This window comes from Sapajus apella, unplaced genomic scaffold (genome assembly GCF_009761245.1).
Source record: "Sapajus apella isolate SASKATOON/1434 unplaced genomic scaffold, GSC_monkey_1.0 scaffold2, whole genome shotgun sequence".
In the NCBI taxonomy this organism is placed as follows: Eukaryota; Metazoa; Chordata; class Mammalia; order Primates; family Cebidae; genus Sapajus; species Sapajus apella.
In genome coordinates this window covers 20,490,740-20,507,854 of record NW_022436942.1, presented here as the reverse complement: position 1 = coordinate 20,507,854, position 17,115 = coordinate 20,490,740, and the positions used below count along the sequence as shown (strand labels likewise).

At 51.2% G+C, this 17,115-nt stretch overlaps 2 protein-coding genes across 5 annotated transcripts; both read left to right on the top strand.

The window, feature by feature from the left end:
- Positions 1 to 7,241: 7,241 nt before the first annotated feature.
- Positions 7,242 to 13,501, top strand: MYL6B (myosin light chain 6B). 3 transcript variants are annotated; one of them, XM_032291003.1, is made up of 9 exons: positions 7,749 to 7,853; positions 8,719 to 8,819; positions 9,107 to 9,326; positions 10,047 to 10,074; positions 10,293 to 10,436; positions 10,653 to 10,826; positions 12,985 to 13,062; positions 13,216 to 13,253; positions 13,397 to 13,501. In XM_032291003.1, exons 3-8 carry the CDS (start codon positions 9,153 to 9,155, stop codon positions 13,242 to 13,244), a joined length of 627 nt encoding a protein of 208 aa, XP_032146894.1. In that variant the 5' UTR covers positions 7,749 to 7,853; positions 8,719 to 8,819; positions 9,107 to 9,152; the 3' UTR covers positions 13,245 to 13,253; positions 13,397 to 13,501. The 3 variants fall into 3 exon arrangements, with proteins under 3 accessions (XP_032146887.1, XP_032146894.1, XP_032146903.1); XM_032290996.1 differs by lacking the exon at positions 8,719 to 8,819 and having other exon boundaries at positions 7,242 to 7,853; XM_032291012.1 differs by lacking the exon at positions 8,719 to 8,819 and having other exon boundaries at positions 7,766 to 7,853; positions 9,086 to 9,326.
- A 261-nt stretch (positions 13,502 to 13,762) lies between these two features.
- Positions 13,763 to 17,055, top strand: MYL6 (myosin light chain 6). 2 transcript variants are annotated; one of them, XM_032291023.1, is made up of 7 exons: positions 13,763 to 13,892; positions 14,163 to 14,190; positions 15,068 to 15,211; positions 15,447 to 15,620; positions 15,719 to 15,796; positions 16,102 to 16,146; positions 16,862 to 17,055. In XM_032291023.1, the coding sequence occupies exons 1-6, from the start codon at positions 13,890 to 13,892 to the stop codon at positions 16,128 to 16,130; spliced, it is 456 nt and encodes a 151-aa protein (XP_032146914.1). In that variant the 5' UTR covers positions 13,763 to 13,889; the 3' UTR covers positions 16,131 to 16,146; positions 16,862 to 17,055. The 2 variants fall into 2 exon arrangements, with proteins under 2 accessions (XP_032146914.1, XP_032146922.1); XM_032291031.1 differs by lacking the exon at positions 16,102 to 16,146.
- Positions 17,056 to 17,115: the final 60 nt, after the last annotated feature.

The window sequence follows — 17,115 nt, the reverse complement described above, 5'->3', positions numbered from 1 at the left end:
AGGCTGGGCATGGTAGCTCATACCTGTAATCCCAGCACTTTGGGAGGCCAAGGGTGGGTGGATCACCTGAGGTTGGGAGTTCAAGACCAGCCTGGCCCACATGGTGAAACCCCATCTCTACTAAAAATACAAAAATTGGCCGGGGGTGGTGGCACACACCTGTAATCCCAGCTATCCTGGAGGCTGAGGCGTGAGAATTGCTTGAACCTGGCAGGCAGAGGTTGCAGTGAGCTGAGATTGTGCCACTGCACTCCAGGCTGGGCAACAGATTGAGACACTGTCTCAAGGAAAAAAAAGTAGAATTGTTAGGACAAACTTTTTTTAATTTTTATTATTATTTTTTTTAGAGATGGGGTTTCACCATGTTGGCCAGGATGGTCTCCATCTCCTGACCTAGTGATCCACCCATCTCAGCCTCCCAAACTGCTAGGATTACAGGCATGAGCCACCATGCCCAGCCAGACAACCTTTTTTTTTTAGATGAAGTCTCAAGTCTGTCACTAGGCTCACTGCAATCTCCACCTCCTAGTTTCATGCGAATCCCCTGCCTCAGCCTCCCAAGTACCTGGGACTACAGGGGCATGCCACCATGCCTGGCTAATTTTTTGTGTATTAGTATAAACGGGTTTTCACTATGTTGGCCAGAATGGTCTCAATCTCCTGACCTTGTGATCTGCCTGCCTCAGCCTCCCAAAGTGCTGGGATTACAGGTGTGAGTCACTGAGCCCAGCCTGCTGAGTTAACTTCTATATTTTATTTTATTTTATTTTTTGAGACATGGTCTCGCTATGTCACCTAGGCTGGAGTGCAGTGGCGCCATCTTGGCTCACTGTAACCTCTGTCTCCTGGGTTCAAGTGATTCTCCTGCCTTAGCCTCCAGAGTAGCTGGGACTACAGGTGCCCGGCACCACACCTGGGTAATTTTTTTTTGAGACGTTGTCTTGCTCTGTCACCCAGGCTGGAGTGCAGTGGTGCGATCTTGGCTCACTGCAACCTCCGCCTCCCGGGTTTAAGTAATTATCTTGCCTGAGCCTCCCGAGTAAATGGGACTACAGGTGCATGCCCAGCTAATTTTTTGTGTGTGTTTTTTTAGTAGAGATGGGGTTTCTCTATGTTAGCCAGACTGTGTGTGTGTGTGTGTGTGTGTGTGTGTGTGTGTGTGTGTGTGTGAGAGAGAGAGAGAGAGAGAGAGAGAGAGTTTCGCTCTTGTTGCCCAGGCTGGACTGCAATGAAGCGATCTGGGCTCACTGTAACTTCCACCTTCTGAGTTCAAGCGATTCTCCTGCCTCAGCCTCCTGAGTAGCTAGAATTACAGGCATGTGTCACCATGCCCAGCTAACTGTGTTTTTTTTTGTTGTTGTTTCTTTTTTTAGACGGAGTTTCGCTCTTGTTACCCAGGCTGGAGTGCAATGGCGCGATCTCGGCTCACCGCAACCTCCGCCTCCTGGGTTCAGGCAATTCTCCTGCCTCAGCCTCCTGAGCAGCTGGGATTACAGGCACGCGCCACCATGCCCAGCTAATTTTTTGTATTTTCAGTAGAGACGGGGTTTCACCATGTTGACCAGGATGGTCTCGATCTCTTGACCTCATGATCCACCCGCCTCGGCCTCCCAAAGTGCTGGGATTACAGGCTTGAGCCACCGCACCCGGCCGCCTAGCTAACTTTGTATTTTTAGTCGAGACGGGATTTCTCCATGTTGGTCAGGCTGGTCTTGAACTCCTGACCTCCAGTGATCTCTCCGCCTTGGCCTCCCAAAGTGCTGGGATTACAGGTGTAAACCACCACACCCAGCAAACTTCTGCATTTTAATGACTTTTAATATGTTCTTTCTTCCAAACTGCATTCTAAGGACGTTATATCCATCTTCTATATTCCCACCAGTATTATGTGAAAATGTGTTTTCCTGTATTCTCTCCAACCCTGATTATTATTATTTTTAAAAATCCTGCCAATTGATGGGTAAATTTTTTTTTTTTGAGACAGAGTTTCGCTCTTATTGCCCAGGCTGGAGCGCAATGGCACGATCTTGGCTCACTGCAACTTCCGCCTCCCAGGTGCAAGTGATTCTCTTGCCTCAGCCTCCTGAGTAGCTGGGATTACAGGCATGTGCCACCCTGCCCAGCTAATTTTATATTTTTATTAGTGATGGGGTTTCTTCATGTTGGTCAGGCTGGTCTTGAACTCCTTACCTCGGGTGATCCGCCTGCCTCGGCCTCCCAAAGTGCTGGGGTTACAGGCATGAGCCACCACACCCAGCCGATGGGTAAAATTTTACCTAGTTTTATAGACTTTCCTGACTCTCTCACTGTCAAAAAAAACTATAACAAATAACTAAATATAAGAAATAGCCAGGTATGGTGGCTCACTAATTTGAGGCTGCAGTGAACTATGATTGTGCCACTATATCCAGGGCCTGGGCAACAGAGCAAGACCCTGTTTCGGGGGGCAGGGCGGGCAGAAAAAAAATATATACAGAGGCTGGGCATGATGGTTTATGCCTGTAATCCCAGCATTTTGGAAGGCCAAGGCCAGTGGCTCACTTGAGGTCAGGAGTTTGAGACCAGCCTGGCCAACATGACAAAACTCTATCCCAACAATACAAAAAAAAAAAAAAAAAAATTAGCCAGGCGTGGTGGCACATTCCTGTAATCCCAGCTACTTGGGAGGCTAAGGCACAAGAATCACTTGAATCCAGGAGGCGGAGGTTAGTTACAGTGCGCCTAGATTGCACCACTGCACTCCAGTCTGGGTGACAGATCGAGATTCTTGTCTCCCAAACAAAACAAAAAAAGTATTGTATACTGTATACTGAATAAAGGGGCTTGAAGAGAGCAGCTAAAGGGCCCTAATACAATCTCCTCCTGCTTCTCTTCCTCTCAACCTTTTCCACTGTGCCCTCTGGGAGCCTATTTCCACATACCACTTCCCACCAATTCCACCTCTTTTTTTTTTTTTTTTTTTTTTAAGATGGGTTTCACCTTGATGGCCAGGCTGGTCTTGAACTCCTGACCTCAGGTGATTCACCCACCTCGGCCTCCCAAAGTGCTAGGATTACAGGCGCGAGCCACCGCGCCCAGCCTCTTTCTTTTTTTTTTTTTTTGAGATGGAGTCTTGCTCTGTAGCCCAGGCTGGAGTGCAGTGGTGCGATCTCGGCTCACTGCAACCTCTGCCTCCCGGGTCCCAGTTCATGCAATTCTCCTACCTCAGCCTCCCATGTAGCTGGGATTACAGGCACGAGCCACCATGCCCAGCTAATTTTTGTATTTTTTAGTAAAGATGGGGTTTCACCATGTTGGTCAGTCTGGTCTTGAACTCCCAACCTCAGGTGATCCGCCTGCCTCGGCCTCCTAAAGTGCTGGGATTACAGGCATGAGCCACCTTTTTTTTTTTTTTTTTTTTTTTTTTTTTTAAAGAAATGGAGTCTCCCTCTGTTGCCTGGGCTGGAGTCTTGGCTCACTGCAGCCTCCGCCTCCTGGGATTCTCATGCCTCAGCCTCCTGAGTAGCTGGGATTACAGGTGTGCACCACCACACTCAGCTAATTGTTTTTTTTGGAGACCAAGTCTTGCTCTGTTGCCCAGGCTGGAGTGCAGTGGTGTAATCTCAGCTCACTGCAATCTCTGCCTTCGGGTTCAAGCAATTCTCCTGCCTCAGCCTCACAAGTAGCTGGGATTACAGGCGCCGGCAACCATGCCTAGCTAATTTTTGTATTTTTAGTCGAGATGGGGTTTCACCATGTTGGCCAGGCTGGTCTTGAAGTGCTGACCTCGGGTGATCCCTTGGCCTCCCAAAGTGTTAGGATTACAGGTGTGAGCCACTGTGCCCAGGCTGTTTAAAAATTTTTTTTCTTTTAGACAGAGTCTCGCTCTGTCGCTCAGGTTGGAGTGCAATGGTACAATCTCGGTTCACTGCAACCTCCACCTTCCGGGTTTAAGCAATTCCCTGCCTCAGCCTCCTGAGTAGCTGAGATTACAGGCATATGCCACCATGCTGGCTAATTTTTGTATTTTTAGTAGAGACGGGGTTTCACCATCTTGGCCAGGCTTGTCTTGAACTCTTGACCTCATGATCTACCTGCCTCGGCCTCCCAAAGTGCTGGGATTACAGATGTGAGCCACCGTGCCCAGCTAAAATTATTTTTTTAGGGATAGGGTCTCACTGTTGCCCAGGCTGGAGTGCAGTGGCACAAATGTGGCCCACTGCAGCCTTGACCTACGGGGCCCAAGTGATCCTCCCACCTCAGTGGGCCAAGTCATCCTCCCTCCTCCTGAATAGCTGGGATCAGAGGCACAGGTGCCACCATGCTTGGCTAAGTTTTGAAATTTTTTTGTAGAGTTGGGGTCTCTTGCCATGTTGCCATGACTGGTCTTGAACTTCTGGGCTCAAGTGATCTTCCCGCTTTGGCCTCCCAAAGTGCTCGGAAGGTTGATTTCTGATTAGCCCAATTCTGGGAATGCCTCTAAGATTTGTATTTTATCTACTGTTCCTTGTGTAAGAGCATGTACTTACCATAATTTCTCCTTAGATCAAAACGATCTTGATCTTAAATCCTGGCCTTAGGCAGATTCACCAAGTATTCTTGCCTTGCCCCACAGGGTAGGCTTCAATTGTCCTATGGGTTCCTTCCCTGTGGTAAGTCCTGAGTTAGGGGGTAATGTCCTGGGGCTCCACCATTGTGTCTCACCACCACCCAAGACACAGACATGGTTTCCATTTATAAATTCTTATTAAATATGTCTAAGAAACTGAATTTGTCAGCTTCCTTTTTCAGCCTCTTAGCTTCCTTGGGCTTTGAGGGTAGGTGTGCATAGACCTGAGCACTGTGCAACAGCCCCTAACAGCTTTCCATATTCTTTCCGTCTAATAGGCCACTCTAGATAGCTGAACATGTGGAGGTTGCTGGAGGATGGCATGCCTAGGGAGGGCATGGAAGTTCCATACTCGCCTCCCTCCCTGCCCCCTAAATGCAATCTCTATCTCCTTGAATTATCAAAATACAATCTCTTAAGAATATACAGGCCAGTCGAGATAGGTTATGCCTGTAATCCCAGCACTTTGGGAGGTGGAGATGGAAGGATCCCTTGAGCTCAGGAGTTTGAGACTGGGTAATACAGTGAGACCTCGTTTCTAGAAAAAACAAAATCAAAGAAAAATAAGAATATACAAATCACATGCTAGGTGAGGAGGGGAGGGAGGAGAGACAGGCATTTCTCACAGATAATTCACATACATAATCACCCTATGTCCAGTTAGGACCATGTTTAGTCCAGTTTGTTATTTATGATTAAAAGAACAGGGATGGCACAGAAAATGTAGGACAGCCTTCCAATCTCTCCAAGGGTCTTAATGTTTTTTCCCTGTACTGCTTCTCTACAGAAAATGCTAGAAAGTTGGCCAGGTGCAGTGGTTCACACCTGTAATCCCAGCAGTTTGGGAGGCTGACGTGGGCGGATCCCCAGGTCAGAAGATGGAGAACATCCTGGCTAACACAGTGAAACCCCGATTCTACTAAAAATGCCAAAAAATTAGCCAGGTGTGGTGGCATGTGCCTGTAGTCCCAGCTACTTGGATGGCTGAGGCAGCCATCTCAAAAAAAAAAAAGCTACAAAGTCAGCTGATGCTGGCCAGGTGCTGTGGCTCACGCCTGTAATCCCAGTACTTTAAGAGGCTGAGGCTGGCGTATCACAAGGTCAGAGGTTCAAGACCAGCCTCCCCAATATGTTGAAACCCCATCTCTACTAAAAATAGAAAAATTAGGGCCAGGCGCGGTGGCTCACGCCTCTAATCCCAGCACTTTGGGAGGCCGAGGCGGGTGGATCACGAGGTCAAGAGATCAAGACCATCCTGGTCAACATGGTGACGCCCCGTCTCTACTAAAAAAAAAAAAAATTAGTCAGGCGTGGTGGCTTGAGCCTATAGTCCCCGCTACTCTGGAGGCTGAGGCAGGAGAATCACTTGAGCCCCGGTGACAGAGGTGGCAGTGAGATGAGATCACACCACTGCACTCCAGCCTGGGTGACAGACAGAGCGAGACTCCATCTCAAAAAAAAAAAAAAAAGTCAGCTGATGCCATACCACTCATACTTGGCAAAATGCCACAAGTGGGAAAAGGAAAGAAAAAAAATTAGAAGAGCCATATCTTTGAAACCAATGTCTGCTAAAGTGATGAAAGCCACACAAAGGCATCTATAATGTGGCCCTTTCCCAGTCTTTTTTTTTTTTTTTTTTTGAGACGGAGTTTGCCCCTTTTTGCCACGGCTGGGTGCCAGTGGGGCGATCTCGGCTCACCGCAACCTCCGCCTCCTGGGTTCAGGCAATTCTCCTGCCTCAGCCTCCTGAGTAGCTGGGATTACAGGCACGCGCCACCATGCCCAGCTAATTTTTTGTATTTTTAGTAGAGACGGGGTTTCACCATGTTGACCAGGATGGTCTCGATTTCTTGACCTCGTGATCCACCCGCCTCGGCCTCCCAAAGTGCTGGGATTACAGGCTTGAGCCACCACGTCCAGCTAGTTTTCTTATATTTTTAGTAGAGACGGGGTTTCACCATGTTGGCCAGTCTAGTCTGGAACTCCTAACCGCAGGTGAGCCACCTGTCTCGCCCCCCCAAAGTGCTGGGAATAATAGGCATGAGCCACCGCGCCCGGCCCTATTTTACCAATATTACACTTCGAATCCTCCTAAGAGTCCTATGAGGTAAGTATCGTAATTTTACAGATGAGGAACTGAGGCCCAGAAGAGGTAACCTGCTGAGGGTCACTAACCAGCACCTGGCATAACCCGGATTCAAATCTGAGCCCCAGGCACGTGAGCACCCTCTGTGCTGCCTCTGAGATAATTTAGCCCCTTCATTGGTACTGGATCTATAGTGGCCTCCAGAAATGGTTGCTAACTTACTGCCATCGTTATTTCTGTCTACAATGCATTTCTACTTTTCCAATAAACTTTTCCCCAACCAGTGAACCTCACTTACTGCCCATAAAGTTCACCCGTGCCTCACCACACTGCCCTGGCGCGGGTTTTCTACTCTAATCGTCACACGACCGTGCACCGCCAGGGTATTTGCTGATCTAGTGAGTGAAGCTGGGCCCGACCGGGCCGGTTCCCATCCTCTGATCAACGCCTAGGGTAACCAGTGAACTCCAATGCTGAGCAGAAGTGTCTCAGAAAGTAGGGCTGGAAAGCCCATCCCTCCGCTCAGAAACCTATGAAGACCGGGTGGATGGCGCATATGCGGCCGCAGGATGGAAGCCTCAATCAGAAGGCTGGGTCAGGTGACTGCCGTTAATTGCAAATTTTAACATTTGCTTCAGCAACCAGCTCATTAAAAACAAACTTCTCTGTAGCCTCTTTTTTTTTCTACCAAACCGCGAGAGGAAGTGAAAGAGACCGCAGCCGCTCTCCCCGGGGCCGTAAGTGCTTCCAGCTATCTGACCTCGACGCTGCCTGCTGCAGCCTCAACCTTTCCCCTGGTTCTGAGTTCTTTCAACAGCAGATCCAGGAAAACATCCACGCCCCCAAGAAACGAAGAGCCCGCCCGGGATAAGTAGGAGGGATATCCCAGGGGCCCCGCAGGGTTTTAGGGTTGGGGTGAATTGGAAATTGCTCATTGCCTTTCAGTTCCGGGACAAAAAGCGCGCTGGAAAGACACTGAGTCACCAACCGCCGCCTTCGGCCGGAAGCCACCGCCCTTGTGTCAGCTGCAATCTCGAGCGCGGCGTATCCCGTGAGCCCGCGGGCGCGCAAGGGACTACGACTCCCGGCATGCTCCGTGGCCGCTAGAATTAACCCTTCAGGGCCGGGAGCCGTGCTGTGCCCCGCCCCCGCCCCAACCCCAGACCCGGACCCCGCAGGGTGAGTTTTTCCGGGCTGAGGAGGGCCGCTTTCTTTAAGGTTTGCGGGGGGGAGGGATGGGGGTGTGTGAGAGTGTATGTGAGTGTATGTGTGTGTCTGTGTTGTGTGTGTGTGATGTATTTTCTAAAAATGGGACAGTTTGCAGTAATGAGATTCAGTCGCTGTTTTGCGAATGGGAGACCCAGCATCAACCCCGGAGCCTAAGTGGAATCGCTGCTCTCTTCCTCAGAATGCTACCTAAATCCTTTCCTAATTTACCTCCAGAACAAAAGCAGCCAGCCACCCCTCCCCACTCCCAAACGCCCCCCACTTGGACCGCCCCTCATTTGGACCCTCCCCCAGGACCCCCAGCAAGGTTTGTGACCTGGCCCCTATCCCTCCTGGTTGTGGGATGAATACTCCTGGAGGCCAGAGGAGCGCTCACATCCTCATGGATTAGGGAATTAAAGCCCTTTGTCTCCCAGATCCCACCCTTCTCCCCAGGTGCCACCACGGGGTCCCTGCAGGTTCAGCAAGCGCCCTACCTTTTGTTTGTCTTGAACAGCCGTGGGCTTGTGGAAGAAGGTTCTTCCTTGGAAGCATGCGTAGCAGATGTTAAATCTGATCTTTGCCTCCACTCCTACCCCTAAAACAACACTGGGCACAGGAGACAATGAAGGATGTCACACTCCCGTTTCTGTGACTGTTCTTCCTTTATACTGGGAATAGTTCCAATTCTGGGCTGGGTGGGGGCCCAGGGACTACAGGTATTAGGGATTATTATTACTAGAGTAGGGTTAAATACCCCTGCTCTTAGTGGAGGGGCTGGGTGGATAGGCTGCTTGTTTTAGTCACTGCTCCCAGACCACAATTCAACTTGTTCCAGTTCACACAAGCCTCCCTGGCTGCTACCCCTCACCCCACCCTTCAAGAAGACTACAGCTGCTGGATCACTTGCTTTGCCTCACCCCCATCTCAGTGCCACTGGCAAGCATCCTATCCTCACCTCCACCCCAGAGGTTAACTCCCTCATTCTGGGCAGTCTCTGGCTTCCTCCCCTACCCCTAAAGGGAACATTGTTCTTTTCTGCCCAGCCTTTGGGGATGAGGGGACAGGGACGAAGACCTTGGGACAGAAGTCCTGAACCATAGGAGTCCAGGGGAGTGAGGGCAGGCGGTTATATCTCTCCTCTACCTCACCCTCACCACTGCCAACTGGCTCCCTGCCCCTGCCCCCGCCCCTTGACATCCCAGACTCCCTGGCTATTTAAACAGAGATGGGTGCCCCCATCCGCACACTGTCCTTTGGCCACCGGACATCATGCCTCCCAAGAAGGATGTTCCCGTGAAGAAACCAGCAGGGCCCTCCATCTCCAAACCTGCTACTAAGCCAGCAGCAGCAGGGGCTCCTCCAGCCAAACCCAAAGCTGAGCCAGCTGTCCCCCAGGCCCCTCAGAAAACCCAGGAGCCTCCAGTCGATCTCTCCAAAGTGGTGGTGAGTCCCTGGAAAGTGAAGATAGAATTGGAGGGGGTGGTTTGAGGGTGGGATACAGCTTAGGGGATTAGGGGTTATCTAGAATGTAGGGAATCATGAGCCCTGGAATGAGATTGGGGGTTCCCCTTAGTCCCCCATTTGGAAGCATCCAGGCTTATGACACCGCTGTTGTCTTTTCTGTTGTCTCCCTCTAACCTATAAACACGTGTGTACAGCATATACACACTCATTTACCCCCTGCTGGAGGCAGGGACTCTGAGATGGGGAACATCTGGGTTCTGATGACAGTTTCAAGGTGAAGGGAAGAGAGCTGTTGCCTGCTGTTGGCTGGTAGTTCAACTCAAAAGGCCTGCAGCTCTGAACTCCAGGAGGGGAGGCTGAAGAGGACAGACTTGTTAGACAATCACAGCTGGGGGCCAGGGGTAAATTTAGCCTTTGTTCAGCCCCCAGTTATGTGAGGGATGCAGGGCTCAGGGCAGTGGAGGGAGGGGAACAGGTGGCATGGGATTAACCCTGTTCCCAGGAAACCCTCCCCCCTATAATTCCTCTTCTTGGGATTCTCCCAAGGCCCAAAGCTGGGAATGGGACTGAAGTGGCTGGGCTTCCAGCCTGGTCCCTTTGGGCCCCTCCCCAGAAGTGGCTGCCAGTTGGTTGGGAGGAGTGTTGGAGAGGGATTGAATAAACTCTGCCATCTCTTTCCACCTGCTTTTTTCTCCACAGATCGAGTTTAACAAGGACCAACTGGAGGGTGAGGAGAAGCTGGTCTCCTAAGCCCACTGTCCAGTCCCCAATCCCCTGGTCAGATTCTCTTTCTATTCCCCTAACCCCAGTCCTGGCCTTAAAACCTCCCATACTAGTCTTCTTTTCCTCCCTCATTCTGTTCATATAGTTTATGAAATTCCCTTCTGTCTGGGGGTGATGGGAACCCTTAGTCTGTGTCTACACTGACTCCTCCTTATACCTTAGAGTTCAAGGAGGCCTTTGAGCTGTTTGACCGAGTGGGGGATGGCAAGATCCTGTACAGCCAGTGTGGGGACGTGATAAGGGCCCTGGGCCAGAACCCCACCAACGCCGAGGTGCTCAAGATCCTGGGAAACCCCAAGAGTGATGGTGAGGGGACCCTTGGAACAAATTGGGTTTTTAGTTTTCAACAGTGGGATGTTGGTCACAAAGAATGAGGTGGACCTCAGGACTTCAAAACTGTCAAACATAGGAGCAGGAAAATATCCTGAATGCTGAACAGGACGAAAGCATTGTGGTAGGGTTGGGAACTGGGTCCTACATGATACTGCAGTGACCTCTCCTTCACCTCTCTCCAACCTCCAGAGCTGAAGTCCCGGCGTGTGGACTTTGAGACCTTCCTGCCCATGCTCCAGGCAGCGGCTAAGAACCGGGACCAAGGCACATATGAGGACTACTTGGAGGGGCTTCGTGTGTTTGACAAGGAGGGGAACGGCAAAGTCATGGGAGCAGAGCTCAGACATGTCCTCACCACCCTCGGTGAGGCAGGCCAAGGGGACCAGAACTCCTTTAGAGTACAGAGGGGTATGGGGTGGAGCAGAAAGAAGACTGGCCAGATACGCAGTCAGCAAGGGGATTACTGTCCTGCAGGTTGTGAGCAGGAGACTGAGAAGGTCAGAGCTATGGGGACAGAATCTGAAGGACTTGCTTCTCCAGAGGGCAGAGTACCTTCCAGAGGGAAGAGGAAAGGGGATGAAGCGGGAAACCTGAATTTTCACGTAGGGAGAGATGTGTGGGTTGTGTGTTCTGGTACAAGTCTCCTAACCTCCTGGGATTGCTTTCTTGTCGGTCAATACTTTCACCAGTACTAAGGTGAAATAGAAACAAGAGGCATCCATGACCAGGGAGGATTCCCTTGAGGACTGAGGCTATGGGAGGTTTCCAGGGTGGGAGAATAAGAGGTACTACTCTAAAGAGCATGGCCTGGCCGGGTGCAGTGCCTCACACGTGTAATCCCAGCACTTTGGGAGGCCAAGGCGGGTGGATCACCTGAGCTCAGGAGATCGAGACCAGCCTGGCCAATATGGTGAAACCCTGTCTCTACTAATAATACAAAAATTAGCCAGGTATGGTGGCAGGTCCTGTAGTCTCAGCTACCCAGGAGGCCGAGTCAGCAGAATTTCTAGAACCCAGGAGTTGGAGGTTGAGTGAGCCAAGATTGTGCCACTGCACGCCAGCCTGGGTGACAGAACAAGACCTGTCTCAAAAAAAAAAAAAAAAAAAATGCTGGGCAGCCTGGTGGCTCAAGCCAGTAATCCCAGCACTTTGGGAGGCCAACTACTGACCTCAAGGTGGGCAGATCACTTGAGGTCAGTAGTTCGAGACCAGCCTGGCCAACATGGTGAAACCCCATCTACTAAAAACACAAAAATTAGCCAGGCATGATGTCAGGCACCTGTAATCCCAACTACTCAGGAGGCTGAGGCAGGAGAATCACTTGAACTGGGGAGGCAGAAGTTGCAGTGAGCCGAGACGGCACCACTGTACTCCCGCCTGGGCAATAGAGCAAGACTCAGTTAAAAAAAAAAAAAGAGCGGAGCCAAGGTGGGAGGAGCCAAGCCTAGGAGTTTGAGACTAGCCTGGGCAACATAGTGAGATTCTATCCCTATTTAAAAAAAAAATTACCGCCAGGTGCAGTGGCTCACACCTGTAATTCCAGCACTTTGGGAGGCTCAGATGGGCAGATCACCTGGGGTCGGGAGTTCGACACCAGCCTGACAAACATGGTGAAACCCTGTCACTACTAAAAATACAAAATTAGCCAGGTGTGCTGGCACACACCTGTAGTCCCAGCTACTCGGAAGGCTGAGGCAGGAGAATCACTTGAACCTGGGAGGCAGAGGTTGCAGTAAGCCAAGATTGTGCCATTGTACTCCAGCCTGGGCAACAAATCGAAACTCTGTCTCAAAAAAAAAAAAAAAATTACAAGGCCGGGCTCACACCTGTAATCTCAGCATTTTGGGAGGCCAAGGTAGGCAGATCATTTGAGCTCAGGAGTTTGAGACCAGCCTGGGCAACTTGGCAAAACCATGTCTCTACAAAAAAATTTTTTAAAGTAGCCAGGTATGGTGGTGCTTGTAGTCCCAGCTACTTGGAAAGCTGAGGTGAATCGCTGGAGCCCACGAGGTGGAGGTTGCAGTGAGCCATGATGACGTCACTGTACTCCAGCCTGGGTGACAGAGGGAGAACCTGTCTCAAAAAAAAAAAAAAAAAATTGCAATTGTTCTGTTCATATTGTATATAAAAATATATGGAAAAAGCAAAAAGCTGGGTGTGGTGGCTCATGCCTGTAATCCCAGCATTTTGGGAGGCCAAGAAGGGCGGATCACCTGAGGTCAAGAGTTAGAGACCAGCCTGCCCAACATGGCTAAATCTTGTCTCTACTAAAAATACAAAAGATGAGTCGGGCATGGTAGTGGGCACCTGTAATTCCAGCTACTCTGGAGGCTAAGGCAGGAGAATGGCTTGAACCGGGGAGGAGCAGGTTATAGTGAGCCGAGATCGCCCCACTGCGTGCCAGCCTGGGCAGCAAGCGAAACTCCATCTCAAAAAATAAAAATAAAAAATAAAAATAAAGAGCGTGGCCTGGGTGGGTGAAGGAGGGAAAGCAGGGGCTTAGACGCTGTCTGGGATTCAGGAGAGAAGATGACTGAGGAGGAGGTGGAGACTGTTCTGGCAGGACATGAGGACAGCAACGGCTGCATCAACTATGAGGGTAAGGGGCCAAAAGGAGTGGGAGAGGGGCCGGGAGAGGAGGGAAGCCCAACGTCTTGCCGTGTGTGGGCGGGGGCACCCCTGGATTACCTAGAGTCAGATGTATTATCCAAAAGCCTGCTTCTGAAGCCCGTCTTGCCTCCTCTCTCTGCAGCCTTCCTGAAACACATCCTAAGCGTCTGAGTGCTGCAGGTAGGGCCCTCCCACCCCTTCAACCCGCCCTGAGGCAAGTCTCCTGCCCTTCTCACAGCCCGCATAGAAAAGCAGCGGAGTGCATTCTGCTGTATGGTTCCTGCGCGAGCTCCACGCTTGGCAACTTTTGTTTTTTTCCACAGATCAGTGGGGCCCTAATACTGGGCCCCGCAGGCAGAAGCGCGTTCCAGCCACCAGGAGGCCACCTATTGTTTGAAAATAAAGACTCGGTTCCTCCCTTGGTTTCAGACTGCTGTTTTCTTCCTGGTGTGGGGAGCGGGGGAAACGGGGAGGGTGCTAGGAGGAGGGGGAGGGTGCTAGGAGGAGAGGGAGGGAAGGGAGGGTTCTTTCCTCTTCCGATCCTCTGATCTTCCTGTTGTTGGGAGGCGCAGGTTCATTGCGCCCCACCCCCACCCCTACCCTCTAGAGTTTCTGTGCCCAGGTAGGCTGTAGAAAGGAACGGTAATGACGCCTACGTCATTACTAATGTAGCAATTATCTGCATAAACCCAGAACACGATTCCTATTGGCTGAGTCCGCTGAGGGTGACGTCATTGGGACGTACTAAGACTAGGGTTGGGCCGAGAGTCGGAGCCATTACTGCAGGAAAAGGTGCCGCAGAGCTGAGCAGTCAAGATGGTGGGGCCCAGGGCCTGGGAGATGGGCAGGATTGGGGGCGAGAGGCGGGAAGAAACGGGTGGGGGGCGAGAAGAAGGCAGGGGTAGGAGGCAAAGGGAACCTGAGGACCCGAAAGGTTGAAGGTGAGGTTGGAAAGCCCAGGGCCCTGTCCTGTGGGAAAGCGAGTCTGCAGCCTGAAGCAGGAACTTGTGGGTCAGAGTTAGTGGGGCTGGGATACAAACTCGAGGGATTGGCGTTCAGATGCTGACCACTCATCTCTTTTCTGAGCAGTGTGACTTCACCGAAGACCAGACCGCAGGTAGGTAATCTCTGATCCCTACTGAGGTCACCCTTAGGGAGAGGGACATTCCCCCCAGCACCTATCCTCTAATCCTAACCTGTCATCTCTTCAGCATTCCCATGAAATTACTCCCTGGATTATTTTCTCTTCTTCTGGATCCTCCACTTCCTTTTCTCACTTTCTTCCTCCCTCCCCTTCCACTCTAGATCTGAGTCCCAAGCACTGGGTGAGTTTTAGGTGGTGTGGTTATGTGAAAAAACTTGGTCACCTAATGCCTGCCGTGTGTGGGGCTTGGGGAGGGTGTATAAAGCTGCCTGTGCTCCTTTGTCCCTTAATCAGCTACTTCTGTGTCTTTTCTCCTCCTGTGATAACTGTCCCCGCCCTCCCAACTTGCAGTTGTAAAGACTGTAGAGCAGTGACCTGATATTCTGTGCAGATGGGGACAGCACGGGGTAGTTTGCTAAGGATATGACTTTGTAGCCCTACTCTCTGGAATTTCTCTTTGTACTAGAGGGGTGGGAAGTGGCAGTTTGGGATGACCCTAGTCCCAGGCTGCTGCTCCCACTTCCTTATAAGGACAGGACTGAGACTGGGTGGTGGCAAATTCCTGCCCTGAAGTGTAGCAGCAGCGGCGGAGATTGGCGGGCCTGCTGGAGGCAGAGGGTGTGTGTGTAAATGGATGTTACTAGGCTGCCAAAGGGGGGAGGAAGGCTCTATATCGGACACCTGAGTTGGGAGGAAGAGAAATAGATCTCTCTTAAGTAGACTTTGGTGTACAGTTTGGTACAGATATCTGGTTTCCTCAGCATGATCAAAGTTGAATGGGCAGCAGAGCTCTGAGGTAGGGTTTGGGCTAACCCTCAAATCCTGTGTTGACATTCATCTGAATCCTTAGAGTTCAAGGAGGCCTTCCAGCTGTTTGACCGAACAGGTGATGGCAAGATCCTGTACAGCCAGTGTGGGGACGTGATGAGGGCCCTGGGCCAGAACCCCACCAACGCCGAGGTGCTCAAGGTCCTGGGGAACCCCAAGAGTGATGGTGAGGGGCCTCAAGAACAACTCCTCCATGTGGTGGTGGGCCCAGTTCTTCAGCTAAGAGCTTTTCCCTTTATCTTCAAAGGCCCCAAACTCAAGCAAGTCTGGATTAACAAATCCGATGGATTTCCTTGCTTTTAGCGGGGAGTCATCTCTCTGTTCAGTAGAGGTCTCCATAATCCCGTCCAGAGAACTTGTGTCACTTCTCTGGCCTGACACTTCCACCTCCTTTATGGCAGAGATGAATGTGAAGGTGCTGGACTTTGAGCACTTTCTGCCCATGCTGCAGACAGTGGCCAAGAACAAGGACCAGGGCACCTATGAGGATTATGTCGAAGGACTTCGGGTTTTTGACAAGGAAGGAAATGGCACCGTCATGGGTGCTGAAATCAGGCATGTTCTTGTCACACTGGGTAAGGTTCTGTGTCCTTGTCCTTGAGCTGAGACAGCACCCTGAGATACCTTGTCACCCTGTCACCCAATTCCAAAAATGGTTTCTTTCCCCCTGCAGGTGAGAAGATGACAGAGGAAGAAGTAGAGATGCTGGTGGCAGGGCACGAGGACAGCAATGGTTGTATCAACTACGAAGGTAAGGGGTGAAATGGGCTTTCTCCGAGGAAGCAGCATATGGGGCAAGTCAAGTATAGTGTTTGGGGCCTTCCCTATCCCTGGACTTCGGCTCCAAAAAGCCAGGAAGCAAGGGGCACGGCCCTGCCTAGCCGAGCCCAGGAGTGGGAGGTCAAGGGGGTATGACAGGAAAGGAAGGAGTAATGTTGTAAAGGGTGGGTAAGGAATGAGAGGTAAAATAATGGAATGTCTGTTTCCCTACCACCTGACCCCCTCACCCCATGTCTGTGTCTTGTCTTCACCATGAATGTCTCTTCCTTCCTGCAGCGTTTGTGAGGCATATCCTGTCGGGGTGACGGGCCCATGGGGCGGGTACGGCTCCTCCCAGCCTCTCCTTTAGTTGATCTCCCCAGTGTTTCTTTTTTACCCCAACCTGTGCTCTTTATCCCCTGCCGTTACTCTACTACCATCTGACTTCCTCCTGGCATGTTTCTGCATGGAGCTGACTAGGGAGGGGAGGGATTCCTCAAAGAGGAAGACAGCCTGGGGGTATGGTACCTCCATACTTCTAGAATGTGCCCTGAGGTTTTACTTATAGGGCCCTGAGAGCTGGTGTCTGGGAACTCTCACCAGCCTGTAAACCAGTCTTGCTTTAGGGTGATCTTCTGGCCCGGGAGCATGGGTAGCTGGCATAGGCGGGTATGAGTTGCCTGCCCCATTCTGCTGCTATAGCTGAACAGTCCTTTCCCCTTTCCTCGCTGGGCAGCTTGGAGGTACCCTAACCCAAAACTCTCCTCTCCTCCCGCCAGTGGCTGACAGTAGCTGTAGGTGTAGTTGAGAACTTTTCTGCCTCTGCTGTGTTCTTGCTGCTCAGGGTGGGGTGGGGGACTAACAGCTGGTGGGAGGGGAGCTAGGGTCAGGGAGAACTGGTCAGACTCAAGGTGGCTCCTCTGCATACTGACCCCAGGGTTGGTTGCTGTGGACATGTTCCCTCTTATGCTACCTTTGCAGTCGTGTCGTCCCCTGGCCCTTGGCGTACCCCTCCACAGCCCTGTTCTCTGGCTCATCCCACCTTTCCTTTCCACAGAGCTCGTCCGCATGGTGTTGAATGGCTGAGGACCTTCCCAGTCTCCCCAGAGTCCGTGCCTTTCCCTGTGTGAATTTTGTATCTAGCCTGAAGGCTCCCTAGGCTATCTTGTCTCAGCACCTTTCCCATCTTGTCTCTCTTGGATGATGTTTGCCATCAGCATTCACCAAATAAAACTTGCTCTCTGGGCCCTCGGTTTGGTTCTGCTTTCTTTCCTGAGCAGGGTAAAGTGGAAGAAGGTGAGGTGGTGATGA